Here is a 13990-nt window from a genome sequence, read left to right as displayed (position 1 = left end):
GTTAGTTTAGTTTTATCTTGCCTGTTAGAATACAGCTGCTAGCAGATGAACCAGTCGCTCCTTTTGCAGTATATTGATGCAATGGGTTGAGCCAAGTAATGTCATCAGTTAGTAAACCAGTTAGTAAAACCCACCTGTATTTCAGAGGGCTGTGAACATCTGTCTTTATTGACTGGCTAGCATATTCTGGTCTGTAGGAACCACACCAAACCTAGACAAGGAGGATTAATAATTTGTGGGTCAGTATTAAAAGGAATTCAATTTGGGGACCRTCTCCCTCTTTTTCAAAGTTTTTTCCTAAGAGCCATCCCAATTTGTTAAAAGATAGCTGGAGTTATGTTTTATAGAGGAGGCAGACAAAAATACAATTAGTTACTAATTAGTTTAGTTTTTTGAAGTTCTTGAATCAGGATTTGTGCTTTGGGATAGATATATTAGCTCTTGGTTAATGTCACCCATGTGCCTCCTGAAAGAGATAAGCTCAGATCAGACAGTCTACAAGCTGCAACACTAAGTCCCCTACTGACAAATATTTGCTACTCTAAGAGTGTAAACACACAGGTGCTTCTTGTCCAGGCCAGAGGGTGAAATTCAGCTCAGCAAACTCATTGTTTCTGCATTGGAATAGAATGGCATAGAGGAAGATAAGTGGAAACAGTGGCAACATCTGTTACCTGAATATGAATTCAGATTCCAGGGGTGCTGACTTGGTATTTCTCAAGCATTAAATCTACTCCAGCACACATACATAACACATATGGCAATAGCAACTGCAGAGAATGGATGAAACCCTCCCTGCGTTGAAAGCAAAAGCAGTTTTTTCATCAGAGTTAGTGGAACCAATGCTTTACATGAAATGACAAGCCCTTGAAAGTTGATGTCCCCCATATGTTGTTGTCTGACAGTCYTTTTGGTTGCTGGGTGCCCTGTTTTCCCGTATCCTCACTCCAGCAGGTTTCAGTAATGCCTTGAGACAAGTTACTGAAAAATCTTTCCTCTAATCATTAAACTATCTTTCACATCTGTCTTGCAGACCTTTTGATGAGTACTGCCGATGGTGAATCCCTTACCAAGTGGAGCTCAAGACTGTGATTTTCTCCCTAACATTTAGGATAATCTAATTTATACTTTCATGCAGCATGTGGTGGGTATACATGTGTTCTCACCTGGGCAAAGTTGAGGAAGAAAAGCTGTTTGTGGGACAGATTCAGTCCAGGCAACTTTGGCTCCATCCCTTCCCGTTCAAGCCATTTCAGATAGGCCTAGATATGATTAGAGAGTCAATTCAGAAGAGCAGCAGGTCTGCTGGTTCAGACACGATGGGTTTTTGAATGTTATTTTGGGGGTGAGAAATTCCAGTCACAAGGTATGTGAACCCAACATGTTTTCCCTTCAGTATTTTTATAATTTTTCTCTGTATAATATAACTGGTATGGCTAATTTTTTGAAGAACCTGTCATCATAAGTATTTTGTTGACTTTTCCATAAAAAAAATTAAATACACAAGTATAATTTGTACTCATCTTCTGAAGTACAGCACTCTGAACTAAAAACTGTTCAAAAAATAGTAAAAAAACCTCCATAATCTAAAATGAAAGTGGAGTTTTAGATTAGTAGTTGTTATTGGCCAGTGGATCCCCATTGCAAGTATCTACTTGTGTTCTTTAAGGAGTCACTTGGAGATCTATTCTGAATTTCTGTAGAAAGGTGGCATACACTGTTTTCCCAGAATATAAGACACTAGCACTCTGGTGGACCATTGGTTTGCTATTGTGTCTCAGCAAGCAAGCATGACAAAGCCTGACAGCTGTTGACAATTACTATCTTCTTGAAGTATTAGATCAATACAGTAACTGAGATGATTGAATGCCTGTGATTGCAGTTTGAAGTAAAATCATCAGCTTGGATATGACTTTTTCTGTAAGAATTTATATCTGGTAGTAAAGTGTTAAGTCTTCTCCACGCTTTTATGGTGATGATTTCTATCTCTTCAGGTAACTGCTCATAAAATAGCTGATAATAACCTTGCTCAAAGTTAAAACCATTACCCGTTATTGTTAGACATTAATTGGCCAATTTTCTTTTTTTAGGAATATCGACATAATGGAGACAAGTTAATGTGTCCTCATGCTGGTTAATTTCAAATGTTTTATTACCTTATCCTCTTAGTTGCTGAGATAGTCCCAAAGCACACAAAACATGGGAAAGGTAGAGGTAAGGGTAAAAATACATTCAACGCCATAGAGCCTCAGAGGATTATGTATTCAGGCTATTTATGTCATAGCACACTACTTTTCCACATTTGTAATACATTTTAGAGCCAAGTAAGTATTCACTTGGAAAAAGTAATTAATTTTAATGGTATCCATCAGAGTCAGAATTGTCATTTTAGATTTCTGAAAATTAAGGATGTTCTTCTATAAACACCCTTAACTGTTCCCACATTAAAAACACCAGAGGTAAAAAGTTTTACTATGACAACTATTAGAATTATTCAGACAAAAGAACATTCCATGCTCACACCTTAGCTCCACATGGAAAGAACCTTCCTGCTGATAAATACTCTGTTCTTATTCAGAGTGAGGGTTTGTAAGCCTGGAGGATGAAAGATATTGGACTTCCCTGAGGCTGGAAGATGACTTTCCCTGTTACAGCAGGAGAAATAAGATGACATACAATAGTGTTTTTGAAAGATAACACCAAGATGGACAACACAGTTTTTCAGCTTGCAGCATGGAGGTAGTGCACTGAAATATCAATTGCATTTCTCCTGTTTTTTAAATAACTGACTAGTTGAAACAACCTTTTACCTTGGAAAGAAGCAGAACTTCTGAGATTATCAGTCTTTGCATTTTTATTCTACTTATTAGCTGCACAGAAGTAAATAGTAGCAAGCTAGAGGAAACTTCTTTGTGTTATTTTCCTATAGCTTATAAGACACATAAAGAAAGCAACAAAAGGAGCCAGGCTTTCAGAGGCAAATGTTTTAGTAGATATGATCTGTATCCCCCTTGAGGAGATGGTATATCCATCAATTCTTTTCATGTCCTACCTTACATGTCACTTCTGAGATCAAAGATGAAAGTAAAGTTAAGTAAACTTGGAAAAAACAGATGCTGTGCTTCATAACATCGTCAAACTGTTGCCAAGAAATTAGTATTCTGTTGCCATGTGAAAAGCTGTTTGAAGCTGCAGCTCCCATTTTCAGAATTAAAGGCTTTCAAAAATGGAGGGTCTTTTACCCTTTCTCCTACATAACACTGTGCCTGTTTATGAACACAGCCTTTGTTTACTTGAGAGATACATATGCAGCATCAAGCATTGTGGGGCACCAAACTATAGCTAGGAGAATTAGGTGGTCTTCTCCTGAGTGCRAGAATGCAACAATTCTGCTCGATGATTGGATGCATGGGGACATAAGCTTCCAGATATACAACTGAGGCTTTACGTTTTTGAATATGGTAATAAAATGTTAATTGTGATATTTTCTATGATCTATGATGAACAGGTGACCCCACTGCTGAATCCCAGGGAAAAATTAACTCATAATATATTTGAAAGTTACCTTATAAGCCTGTCGGACTCCTCCATTATCTGCAATATTTTCTCCTAATGTGCTTATTCCACTGACCTGTAACAGAATAATCATTCATTTAGTCTATAATCAGTAACTTCAGTCACCCTAAGAATCACAACTTGAAGCACAATCATAAATCACAGACAGACAGTCACATCTGGAACAGAAGGCAACAGTGACTTTGCGCTAGGACAAAGAAAAGAGAGAATGAAAGTAAATAATAATTAATAGCTTTAAAGTTGTAGACTAGAATAGAAATTTGGCTAAGAATATAGCAGGAACAGACTGTGGGCTGCTGGGAAGAACATATGCTAGCAGGACTGAGGATTGCATTTCCTACTACAAAATACAAGAGGAAACACAAGGTTTTTCTCCTCCACTCTCCCCAACCTAACAGGGTCTTTCAGCAAAAGCACACATGGGCCCAATTCACCATTAACCCAATTGCACACATATATCACTGTTTTTCTAGGCTATATTAGCACCCCTGATTTAAGACAAACAACATTTGTATTGCATTTCCAGAATGCTTATAATTTTAGTATTTGGGGTTTTATGCTTACTGTGTATAGAGATTCTCTGTTTTCATTCACTTTTTTTGTATTAAAATCCAGTGGTGTGGAAGTGGTTGCTTTTAAAGGCAACAGAGCAAGGCAGGGAGATGCCCTGATTCAACTTTTACTTTGTTGTCTTTTTCTGAGTCTGAAGAGGTGATATGGAGAATATTTCAAGGCAAAATCCTGCTTTTAAAAACATAATTTGATGTTCTGGTATTTTACTTTACCTTTTCAGCAAAGCATTCTGGAAAAAGTAGACCTATAAATATGTCTGCTCAAAGCCAACTGAGGTAATTGAGGCTGAGGGTATGGTTAGGGAATGCTAGCTTGATCCAACATGGATAGCATTAGGATTAGACCTCAAATTTATAGCTTCTATCTGTAAAAACCTTTGGTATCTCTCTTCATAAAATTTATTTTAGCCTTGTTTTCATATTGTGTCATGGAAATTGTTTCAAATCAGCCTTTTTCTAAAATACAGTTTGTTTGGTTTTTTTTTCAAAAAAGGAAGCTTTTACTGTCTATTTCACTCAGTGGCTAGCACTCAGATGATTCYTTCTAGCTTTCTCTTTCATCTCTCAGTAACTTTTTCAGAAACTATTATTTTAAATCCTAGAGAAATAGGAATCTGTCCCTTACTACCACATTGAACACATTGTCTTTCTCTTATTTTTTTTAGACAAAGCTATTTAATTGCTTTATTGAAGACAGCTTTTATAAAGGAAGTAAATTGTAAGATTAGAAGTTTTTACTTCAAATGATAGTGGGAACTACTGAATTATCTTCTTATCTCTAGGGACTAATTTAAACCCTGTATTACAGAATTTGAACCAAGTGTTTGAAACTCTGTTGTTTTCAAACCAGCAGCAGCTTTTGCTCCCTCTGAATGTTCTACATAGTATTATTCCTGGGGACTATACTTACATTTTGTCCTCCAGCCAGCTCCCATGTGTAGTTCCCATACTGATAAACCATGCAACGAGACTGCTCCTTGAAATGCATAGCTGAGAAGTTGCTCCACCAGTCAAACATATTTCCATCTTTATCAAAATTCCGACCTGTATGTAAAGCCAAGAAAAATGGAAAGCTTTGAATGACAGCACATTCTCCAAATTAATCTGAGCAACCACTCTTCTACAGTAGCACCCGTTTTCTTTTAATGTTAGAGCTACCCTTCCTCCCACTCTTTCCTCTTCTGATTTAGTTGATTTAATACACCCTCTTGTATTGTCTGTGCTCCAGAGATTTACCAGAAATGTTTTTGGTAAGGCTGATATTGCCACAGGACAAGGGAATGGACTAGATCACTTGTGGTCCTTTCATTGCTACTCTCTATTTTTCTATCATTTCCTGTTCAATCAGCAGTCCTGACTTCAGTTACAGCACTAAGGCCTAGTTGTAGTTTCAGTTAGATTATGCAAACATCATATAATAAAATTCACCACCTCCTTTTAAGTGTCTAAGGTGCTTATTCTGTGTGTCCATGTGAGAAAACTGAGGATCATAGAGAATTAATGACTTTGCCACAAGAGGAGAAAGCTGGAAGTACATTTCTGGTGTTGCTTTCTCAGCCATGTGGCTTGAGCATACTTCTTATCTGCTATGGATCTAGATTCCTCAGGCCATACTGTGTGCTTATATATAAGCTGCACAAGCTTAATTAATGTAAAAATATTCAACAAAACCCATGTAAAAGAAATTACTGACTTAAGGTATCAAAAGTGATTTTTCACCCAAAACTATTTTAGATAGTGTTCTAGAGAAATGATGAAGTCAATTTATTTTGAAAGTTTGGGTTTGAAAAAGTCTTTTGTGATTTCTACTGACAGCTCTTCTATCCCAAGAATGTAGTTCACGCATTTCATTTTATTTTAGGAGCTAGCATATCTGCTTGCACTGACAGTATTTCTGATCTAATGATGCTGCAAAAGTAACAGATTTTCCTAAGAATTGTCATTAATTCAATTCATTTTTGAAATCTAGTTACTTCTCGTGTGACCTGCTAAGTTCATGAAACATTCACTGCAAACTGTACAAAAGAATGTTAATACAGTGTGATTGCATTGTTCCCCAGTAGTGACTTCCTGGGCATGTGTACATGTATGCATGCATACTTCCATCACAGCAGTGTGTAAATTTAATTTCCTACAGAATAATGAGTGCAATTGTAAAAAGAATATTTCCTCAGATATCGTCTCACCATTGTCATCAAAGCCATGAGTAATTTCATGCCCAATAACCATCCCTATCCCCCCAAAGTTTAGTGCTTGTGGTTGATGTTTGCTGAAGAAGGGAGGCTGTAGAATCCCAGCAGGAAAAACTGCAAAAAGAGAAAGAGAGTATGTGAGACAGCTTTATTTTTGCATGGTGGCAGACAGGTTGGTTGTTCAGTTTAAGGGTCAGGAAGGAACCTAAAATATGAGGTGATTAAAGACACCATTATGTCTCCTTATGTGAAATTGTTTCTCTCTTGATAAACAATGACAAGTTATTAATGGTTGAGTTCAGCACATCTGGAATTACAGTATCTGCCTGTTTGAGAACCAAGCGTCATTTACATTTCAGCTTTAGCCTAATTTGGTATATAATGTATGCTGAAGTGAGTAAAGAGCAAAATGTTTAGTAACTGTCTTCTGGAAATATGCACAGTTTGTGTTTTAGAGCCATTTTATAGGGGAGCTAATGGATGTTTTATTGTTTTATTTTGCTTATGTTGAATAAAGGTTAGCTATCGTATGCAGGCTACCAGCAATACTCAGTGTGTAAAACATGCTCAGCAGTAATGCCTAAAGACTACCAACTGCACTTGGATGCCACTCTTTGAGGGGGAAGAGAGGGAAAGAAACCTCTCTTCCTTCAGTGTACTGAAAAAAGCCTCAAACAGAGTCAATAGGATTTAGTCTTCATCCTACATAAGTAAGATGAAATGCAAATAAGCTTCTAGAGAAATTAAGATGCGAACACTTCATTCTAACAAGACATTCTATAAAAAGTGAAATATTGAAATTATTTAGCAAATATTCCATTCAAAGACACAAGGCTTTTGACTATATAACAGGTTTCGTCCATGTGGTTTTGGGGAGTAATATAAGACAGACTGCAGTAAGATGAAAGCAGGGTACTGAAAGTAGTGTAGAAAATTAGTTTCTTTAGACTAGAAACAAGAAGAAATAGGATTTAGCCCACATCTACACTACCGTGGGTAGCTGTGCTTGGATTTTGGCTAGTATATTCAGATCCAAGTAGCTTCAGCCAGTTGCTTCCACACTGCTTGTAGGGGCAAAGCTCTAGAGGTAATCAGGCTTCAAGGCTTGAGTTCCCTGCCTGGAAAGCTGGCTTACAGCTGATTACAGTCAGCATAAAAGCAGCATGGATACATAGGGAGTCTGACTTCAAATACAAGCAGAGGTCCAAAATGACGTGTGATTGTATTAGCAAGCCACGGGTGTGCCCCCATTAAGGCTGAAAAACTGGTTGTAGCTTTTACTGCAATTAGAAGCAAAGAATCTGCGACAGCAACGGCAGTCTTGAGCTGGACTTCTGGCCACCTGCACCAGCTCAGAGCTCAGTGAGCATGGGGAGTGCAAAGCCAGACAGATTCATCATGTCTTACCATGTCTGAAGATCTTTTTGCCTGCTAAGAACAATGGAGGTCAGGCTAGCAGCTCTGCAAAATCTCACATATCTGACATCCTGCAGGTTTCTTCAGTCTAGTGTGCCTCTTATCAAAATAATTTCAGTTGTCTGTACAAATGGCAAACTGGGGAGCTGCTCGTATGATTACTAGGAATGTGGAAACATGAGTATAAGCAGCCCAGAATACACTGTGAGGGCACACTAGTCTCTGAAGCTGGCACTCATATAATAGCAGTTAGTGTCTCAGGTTTTCACACATAAGGCTGTTTCAATTACAGTATATGAACTGTGCCTGCCAGGTTGAAAAAAGTTGAATATTCATCAACAAAGCAACTGCTCAAACAGAACAGCCTGCCTACCTTGCTCAGAATTTCCATAAGGGCAGAGGCAGGACTGCCTCTGGATAACAGATTCAAGCCCTTGTGGTACAACAAATGATTAATTAGTTCCCTGCAGCTGTTAAAATGGTTGTAAACCTACCTATCTGGTTCCGATTAGGGGAATAGAATGCATTGACCACTGCAGCTCCAATTATCCATCTAAAAGTAAATATTGAATGCAAGTTAGCCATGAATTTTTATAAACATTCTTTTCATTGAGTTATTCTTGTTCAAAATTGCAGGCTGCACATAAGGAAAGGATTGGGGTCAGGAAGAAGGATGCTACTGGACACAGTCATAAAGAGATACTCATACCAGGAAATAACTGATCTCTCATTTATTGACATCTTTCATGCAAGAGAAATCCAAGTTAAAGCAAGATATATTTTTGTGCTTCAGTGTTGAATAGCCACATTAGAGTGAAATGTGGTAGCTGTTTACCAGGTCATCTAAACACTATGGGAGAGAGGAAATGAATAATATTACATTCAAAACAAAAATTGGTATTTAGAGGACATTTTGAGGTGCAGAAGGCAATTACTCAAATTGGAAGTTAGGACCAAGCTTATCTGTTGAAAAAATATTAATTAAAACTGAAAAATCATAATCATTGCAAATCTGCAGTCAGAAATATGCAAGTGTCTACATTTGGAATCCAGATATTTCATAGATAATGAGTATTAACTTTGATAAGTAATTTTTGTTTGAAGTAAGCCACTTTGGGAAATTCTCTTTATTGGTTTCAGATAACTCTTTATTCTTGGTCTTTCTCCTCCCTTCCTTCTCTTCTACACACCTCAAACACTCACAGACAGCCTGCTTTACTRAACAGTTCAATAACAGTCTGAAGTCATAAACTCAGGATACACGTTCAGCAGCATTAACGTAAGACATTCCTCTTCCCACACCTCTCATCCTTACAGTATCTTGTGGTGGCCTGGTTGCTGTCTCCACCATTATCCTGACATAACTGCTTGTGCACTGCTCTGGAATTGAATCAAGTTCCCTGCTTAAAAAAATACATAACATGTTTATGTCTTTCAGGAGTTTTTGAAAAGCTGTTTAAAGCCTGGACTGTCTAGCAGAATAGAGAGGATGGCTTAGCACAGCCTGGGAACAGGAATAAGTGGAAGAAATAGGTCATTCTGATACTGCCACTAACCTCTCTGTAACACATGCACAGAGAGACAGCAGGAATCAGCACCTAGGTTTGAGGGGGGGGGGCCTGGGAAATTTTCAAGACAGTTTTGCTCTGAAAGTCAGTCTGTTGTCAGAATACATTCTGTCTTGGTCCATAAGCTTGCCCTTGGCATGCTTGACATGAAATGTTTGTAGCTGGCAATAACTGACCCTTCTTTCATAAGGAGAAGAGGGAGGGTTTATGGCTGTGAATAATGGATTCTTTTTCTTAATTGTAATAATTAGCTAATAACATCAGCATTATTAGTTGTACACTCCCCTTCAATTTAATTAACTAAAAAATTATCTGGAGTGATAAGTGGTTTTATGTCTCCTTGGGGAAACCTTTCAAGCCTCTGGGTAGACATCACTAGAAAGCTGCAGATCATTATAGAGAAAGTGCAAATTACTGGTATTTGACATATCACCAAACTACCAGGCAAAGAAGGCCCAATTCAGGGCTTAGAGAAATCCATTAGAAGACTCCCACAAACATGCTTTCAACCACACCAGACTGTAAAAGGCAGTGCTGATCTAGAACAGAGTTCATGGATGAATAAAACCAACGTTACGCAAGAATTTTTGCCATGAAGAGCCTCAGGATTGGTTCAGTCAAGTAATGAGGAAGCATAAAAAAAGCTCTCTTGTTTAGCTGACTGATCAGAAAACTCAAAATGTGAGCACACAGTACAGACATTTAAAAACTTCCAGTTAATTACTGATGAATAATTCACCAAGAGAGTTATAACCACCATCACAGGAAGAAGGACAGAAAAGAAACAGGCTTTGCAACAATTAACTTGACCAGTGCTTCTCACAAGCGTACATAGGCTGGGAGCATACTATCTATGCAACACATCTAGTTGGTGTTAGCTCCCTTGCTTCTGCCTCTCATCACAAGAGTCTCTGTCACTAATGCATTCAGTAGGAGCTTTGCCAGATAGCTGTGTTGGAGGTGTTCAGGTCAGGATACCAATTAGACTAATAAAAATGCAGACTGACTAGCTCATAGCTCAGAAATCAGGTCAGATTGCAAAGCATTTGTGGTTGAACATGCAAGTCAGGGCTTCTGGATATATTCCTGCCATAGACTTAGCAGGAACTCATCTACATTTGAAGGACTGGAGGGGTGGTCCTGGTGAAGCTGCGCAGTAATGCTTCTTACTGGCTAGCAATGCCTACTGCTTACTTTGGAGCTGTTTGCTATAATTTACAAACATGCTACTTTTATTTGATTGTTTTAAAACAAGCGCTAGCCTGTGGCTCTGTCTAAGAGTAGTGAACTGTGAGGCAAGAGTCAGGCAAATACAGGCACAAGACTTAAGATTCACTCAGGATGCATTCAGGGAGTCAAAGAAGGGATTGTGAAGCAGCCAAAACTGCACCTATGACAATCAGTTCCTGAAAAATACATTTACACCTTACTAAGTGCAGACTGTGAAGTGATTGGCTGGAAATGCAGCTATTTAACTTCAAGTGCTGTATCACTGGATGCTGCAAACTGAAGATGGTCCCAAACTGGATCCAGTGCTCAACTTCCCCAAGATTGAGCATACTTCCAGCAGAATTTTGACCAGAATATTTTAAGCTTTTTTTCCTAGTTATTAACTTTAGAGTCTCCATAATACTAGCTATCTCACCTCCTCCTTGCTGAGTTGCTGGAAAGATCTGTCACTGCTTTTGTGTTAAGTAGCTTCAATGCAATATATGAATGTGAAGCAGCTTGATGAAGGATTAGAGAGAGTGAGGGAACTGGATGAACTCTTACTGCTACAGGCAAGCAAAGAACTGTTTAATTTTAGGAAAAAAATTATAATTAAAAGATCACAAACATAAGCATTCTCAGTTATCCACAGCATATTACTTAAACATATTAACCATTATTTCAGAATTTAGGATGCGTATGTAGTGTGCAGTCTGGACACTCACATATTTTGGTCAACTCTCTCTCGAAGTTTCTTCAGGCTCTTTTGGGCTCCAGCTCTCAGGTTTTCCAGGATGTTTTCAAAGTAGTTGTGCTCACTGAAGTTTAACTGAAGAAATAGATAGCCCAGTAGATTAGTAAGCTGTGTTGAATGAGGAATTCCACATGCCACTGAATGCATCTTCTAAAACTGATTTGATTGCAATGTATCACTTAATAGTCAGCATTTTGCAGGCATTTATTTATAAAACATTCAACACAATCAAGTTTGAATGCTGTCCATCTATTTGGAAATGACAGTCGCATAGGTATAATTAGTTCAAGTAGCAAGGCAGGATGTTTTGGTTATTATATGCACTTATTGAGGTGCATATAGCATACTTACATTAGCATATTCCTGATCTAATTTTTCGTTGTGATCTTCCAAAATATAATCCGGATAGCCAATTTGTTCTTTAATTGCCATTGCCTACAAGAAAAGCAAGTTTAATGTTTCCTCTTAACTGTAATTTTTTAACGTTTCAGTGCATATAGTGGTTAAAATTCCTTTTTACTGACCACCCGCCTGTTTCTGAGAATTTGGATGCAAATATCTGATGTACTCAGATCTTGATAAAAGGCACCTTATTGCCTAGTGAGACTCTTTTTTACATGGAACATACAGTCTTCCTCTCGTCTCCAAGTCAGTCCAGCCACTATGGCAGACTTGCAGATGCTAAAGCACCATATGGCAGGACTTGGGCTTAACCCTCATTTAATGCCTCTTCTCTTGCTATTGCAATAGTACTGATGGTCCTAAAGTCAGTGAAAAGTTTGCTTTGGGAGACTGGATTGGATTCAGTCGTCATTTTAGCTGATGCATTATGTATCATCTTTTCTCCTCATTTCTAACTCGGTTCAAAAGACTTATTAAAGGAAATAAAAACGTTTGTGAGCTAATAAAAGATTAAAAAAAAGAGGACAATTCAATAAGATAATGGATAACAAAAGATAATGTCCATAGAACGCTAATGTTTTTTCTCTCATTTGAAGAAGAACTGGGAATAGTGATATTACAAAATTCCAAAGATTTCATATTCACAACAGAATACTAAAGTTTCTTGTTATCTCTGACCTTCTCACGAGCTTTTTCTTTAGATATTTCATCCATCCACTGTAACTCATCTAGGGTCTCAATGAACACTTCACGGATTTTGTCTATTAAATCTCGGACCTAAAAGAGAGGCAGTAAGAAATTAATCATTTACATGCTATTTTCTCCAGACACAGCAAAGGGGGTGAAAGGCTTCCTACTGAAAGCTGAACTCCCCATATTCTTTGTTCTCAAATATGGTACTCAGCATTTAAAAGAGCATCCCAAATGTGTTCTTATGCCTTGTAACTCCTGGCTGATGGACACTCCTTTATTTGTGAGTTGCTAACTGGAGGTACTAATATGGAGGCAAAGGAAATACTGATTGAAATAGAGAAAATTAGTTTTTGGAGTATATATTAGTTTTGTTTTTTTTTTTCAGGGAATTTGACTGAAGTTACATCATCATATGGTCGCCTATATATTTTTGTTCTTGATGGAATACATTGTGCCTTGCAAAAAGCAGAGGAGTATTTTTCATAAGTGGAAAACATCCTGGTACTGCTGATCAGAATACTGAACAAAAGAAACAAAATATTTGCCTCCAGCCCTAAGGAACAATAGCTTCGCTGGAAAACATAATAGGACATGTTGTTTTTTCTGTCATCGTATGGCTCTGTTGGTACATATGCAGGGAGAAGGGGTGAATAACTGCCACAAATATTTCTTATGAGTTTTTACACAGATGTTCACATGAAACAAGTAGAGGTAGTTCCAGAAACATTGGCCCTGTAATGTTCAACTTTTTGCCATTCACCCGTTGTTGCCTTTTCTCTTGTGAACTGTCCCAACAGCAAGTTTTTAGAAATGAAGAACCCTGTGAGGAGGCAGCTGAATGGACTGTGCACCCCACAGCCTGGGGCCATGGTTCCTGCCATTCARGATGACTTTGATTAAAGATGCCTTTGGAAACTATGCTCCACATCTTCAGTGTATACAAAGGAAAAAGAAATGCATCCTGGAAGATCTGGATAAGGTCCTGGGCTGCTTGTTCTAGGTGACCCTACTTGAGCAGGGGAGTTGGACTAGATGAAAAGTGTACAATAGCATGAAGGGTAAACTACATACCATCCTCTTACTCTCACCAGCAAATGTCTCCCTGACATACAATGCTCCCACTGCATTCTCCATGTTGTTGTTGACATAACTCACACACTCCCTCCAGCGGGCTTCTTCCAGTGTTGTCCCATAAAGTGCCTGGAATACACAACATCATAGCATTAATTGTGCCTATACAATTTTTYTCCAGATCCTCTGCCAAGTCACTGCCTAAAGAGGAGGCTAACTTAAGACAAAGGTTTCCATTCTTGTGATTGCTGTTTTCTCAGATTTATGCTTTGGGATTACATGACATAACCATGTCATTGTATTGACAAGGACTAGATTTGGTGACTGAGAGAGTCTCCTTCAGTACTACGCTCTATAGTCTCTTTAGGAAGAGAAAAGATACCTTCCTGTAGCTGGCTCGAGCATCCTTGAAACGCTGACTCAGGCTGCTGACTCGATCAATTACCAGTCGCCAAATGAGGTAGTTCTGGATGGTGCTGTGTAGAAAAACAAAGCTGAATTTAATTCCCCTTAAAAAGCAACTCTAGTGCAGTCAGT

At 38.2% G+C, this 13990-nt stretch overlaps 1 protein-coding gene across 2 annotated transcripts in view; it reads right to left on the bottom strand.

The window, feature by feature from the left end:
- Window positions 1-13990, bottom strand: part of MMEL1 (membrane metalloendopeptidase like 1) — a 32728-nt gene that overhangs the window by 2942 nt on the left and 15796 nt on the right. For both annotated transcript variants that reach the window (XM_026085583.1, XM_026085585.1), the window contains exons 11-21: window positions 13836-13929; window positions 13454-13582; window positions 12368-12466; window positions 11639-11722; window positions 11259-11362; window positions 8251-8309; window positions 6335-6454; window positions 5059-5192; window positions 3566-3631; window positions 1167-1262; window positions 135-211 (exon numbers count right to left, since the gene is read on the bottom strand). In XM_026085583.1, the coding sequence (XP_025941368.1) occupies window positions 135-211; window positions 1167-1262; window positions 3566-3631; window positions 5059-5192; window positions 6335-6454; window positions 8251-8309; window positions 11259-11362; window positions 11639-11722; window positions 12368-12466; window positions 13454-13582; window positions 13836-13929 (1062 nt within the window). The remainder of the gene's footprint in view (window positions 1-134; window positions 212-1166; window positions 1263-3565; window positions 3632-5058; window positions 5193-6334; window positions 6455-8250; window positions 8310-11258; window positions 11363-11638; window positions 11723-12367; window positions 12467-13453; window positions 13583-13835; window positions 13930-13990) is intronic.

This window comes from Apteryx rowi, unplaced genomic scaffold (genome assembly GCF_003343035.1).
Source record: "Apteryx rowi isolate R43461 unplaced genomic scaffold, aptRow1 scaffold_67, whole genome shotgun sequence".
Classification (NCBI taxonomy): Eukaryota; Metazoa; Chordata; class Aves; order Apterygiformes; family Apterygidae; genus Apteryx; species Apteryx rowi.
The sequence above is the reverse complement of the archived record's forward strand: the minus strand, read 5'-3'. Positions and strand labels throughout refer to the sequence as shown.